The sequence below is a fragment of the Sinocyclocheilus anshuiensis genome, unplaced genomic scaffold, assembly GCF_001515605.1.
Source record: "Sinocyclocheilus anshuiensis isolate Anshui unplaced genomic scaffold, SAMN03320099.WGS_v1.1 scaffold1566, whole genome shotgun sequence".
Lineage (NCBI taxonomy): Eukaryota > Metazoa > Chordata > Actinopteri > Cypriniformes > Cyprinidae > Sinocyclocheilus > Sinocyclocheilus anshuiensis.
This window is the reverse complement of record NW_015546165.1, coordinates 117,575-119,847: the sequence shown is the minus strand read 5'-3', so window position 1 is coordinate 119,847 and position 2,273 is coordinate 117,575. Positions and strand designations below refer to the sequence as shown.

The following is a 2,273-nucleotide window of genomic DNA, read 5'->3' as shown; positions in this document are numbered from 1 at the left end:
TGTGTGAGAGTGTCTGTCACTGTGAGTGTGTGTGAGTGTGTGTGTATGTGTGTGTGTCTCTGTGTGTGTGTGTGAGAGTGTCTGTCTCTGTGAGTGTGTGTGTGAGAGTGTCTGTGTCTCTGTGTGTGTGTGCGTGTCTGTCTCTGTGTGTGTGTGTGTGTGTGTGTGTGTCGGTGTCTCTGTGGGTGTGTGCGTGTCTGTCTCTGTGTGTGTGTGTCTGTCTCTCTCTGTGTGTGTGTGTGTCTGTCTCTCTGTGTGTGTGTCTCTCTGTGTGTGTCTGTCTCTCTCTGTGTGTGTGTGTGTCTGTCTCTCTGTGTGTGTGTCTCTCTGTGTGTGTCTGTCTCTCTCTGTGTGAGTGTGTGTGTCGGTCTCTCTGTGGGTGTGTGTGTGTCTGTCTCTGTGTGTGTGTGTGTCTGTCTCTCTGTGTGTGTCTCTCTGTGTGTGTGTGTGTCTGTCTCTCTCTGTGTGTGTGTGTGTTACCTGCTGCTTTCTGAGGGCTCTTGGTTTTGTGGGAAATGACTTCACCTGGGTTGGGGGGGGGCAGTGGCGTGACGTCGTGGCCCTGTCGCGCTAACTGAGGGTCGTACTCTTTTCCGTCGTAGTTGGCGTCGAAGAACTTCTTAAACCACTGAAGGAACTCGAAGTTGTCCTGAAACCTGCCCTTGACGAGCCTCTCCACAGGAATGATCTGAAACAGCAGGGAGTTATGCGCGTTTCGGTTGAAATTTAATCTTAGCCTAAAGTAGGGATTCCTAAATGGGAGTTGATGAAAAGCTAATTATTAATTATATTTAATGTTAGACGACAGTGTTAGTTTAGTTTTTTTTTTAATATATGCTATAATAGTTTTTTTTTATATATATTTTAAATTATCTTTATATTTTCAGTATTAATTTTGGTTTAATTTTTTTATTTATTTCCAGTTTGTAATTTTAGTGCTTCATTTTATTTAATATTCTCATTTAGTTTAACTTTCTCATCTAATATTTATATTTTATTTCAGCTTTCTTTCAACAAACAAAAATGTTTTTAATAGTTGTTTTAGTTAATAATATGCTGCATGTTAATCACACAATATGATCCGGTTTTGGGAACGCAGCGTTTACTTTATTTACACATTTACATAGAGTCTGACAATAATAAATAAAAATGAAAAAATTAAAAGCTTGAATTTAACATGTTAAAATCTGGAGGTTTGAAAAAGAGGAATTTTACTGGAAATTTTCCACCTTTTTGCAACCCTATACACCATCACAACTAAAAAGAAACATACAATAAAACACTTACTAATAAAAAATGAAATATTTTATTTGTTTCCCTGCATATCATGTGACCACTAACCGACATCAGAGAACCGCGAGCATGCGAATTATTGAAATATTAACTTCCAAGGCTGTGTCCGTCTCACCTTGTCCACGCTCATCCTCTTGAAGGCCGACTGCAGCACTTTGAAGTTGTGGATGTAATCGTGCTCCAGTTTGGCCTGGAACTTCACCCTCTTTAGCAGGATACAGCCGGGGAACAGCATGTCCATGAAGTGACAGTACGCCGCACCTGAAGAACACAAGCGGTCAGCATCGCGAAGCAGAGCCGGAACACACACACACACACACACACAGCTGTTTCAGAGCGGAGCTCACCTGAGCACAGCTGCTCGATCTTGGTGTAGCTGAGCTGCAGAGAGTCGTTGACCCAGGCCAGCATGTCATGTCTGCTCAGGTTCTCGATGGTCATCGACGTGGAGTAAACGTTTACCGCCATCCCACAGCTGCAGACGGACACCAGCGGCACACAGAGATTATTTCGGGGAATAACATTGGGATTATATGCTTGTTTTAGAGCAGGGTTTGATGAAAAGCAAATAATTAAATCATAAAAATGGAACATAAAAAAACTATTACAGTAATAAGTAACTTCACATTTTTTTGTGTGTGTGTGTGATTTAATAATTCCTGCATCATAGACGCAGTTTTATGTGTTCAACTAGAACATTCTGAATCAACCAATGGCGTGAGATTGGAGGCGGGACTATCTGTTTGGCCAACCAATGGCAGATGGGGCCGTTTTCAGGACACAATCATTATTTGTTTTTTGCAACTCGTTTTTACCCACAGCAGCTAAATGAGACAAGAGAGTACAATCACTTTCTCTTTAAATAGCTGACGCACAAACAGCACACACACACTCACACACACACACACACACGAACGCACGCACACACACTCTCACACTCACACACACACACACACACACACACACACACACAATCACAC

General features: G+C 42.0%; 2 protein-coding genes across 3 annotated transcripts in view; both read right to left on the bottom strand.

The window, feature by feature from the left end:
• Positions 1-1,791, bottom strand: part of LOC107701363 (microtubule-associated protein RP/EB family member 3-like) — an 11,005-nt gene extending 9,214 nt beyond the window's left edge. The window contains exons 1-3 of one of the 2 annotated variants that reach the window (XM_016503351.1): positions 1,641-1,791; positions 1,409-1,554; positions 481-688 (exon numbers count right to left, since the gene is read on the bottom strand). In XM_016503351.1, the coding sequence (XP_016358837.1) occupies positions 481-688; positions 1,409-1,554; positions 1,641-1,761 (475 nt within the window). In that variant the 5' untranslated portion in view covers positions 1,762-1,791. The remainder of the gene's footprint in view (positions 1-480; positions 689-1,408; positions 1,555-1,640) is intronic. The other variant, XM_016503352.1, reaches the window with a different exon arrangement.
• A 166-nt stretch (positions 1,792-1,957) lies between these two features.
• Positions 1,958-2,273, bottom strand: part of LOC107701356 (microtubule-associated protein RP/EB family member 3-like) — a 6,982-nt gene continuing 6,666 nt past the window's right edge. Inside the window, exon 6 of the mRNA XM_016503344.1 lies at positions 1,958-1,983. Coding sequence (XP_016358830.1) covers positions 1,958-1,983 — 26 coding nt within the window. The remainder of the gene's footprint in view (positions 1,984-2,273) is intronic.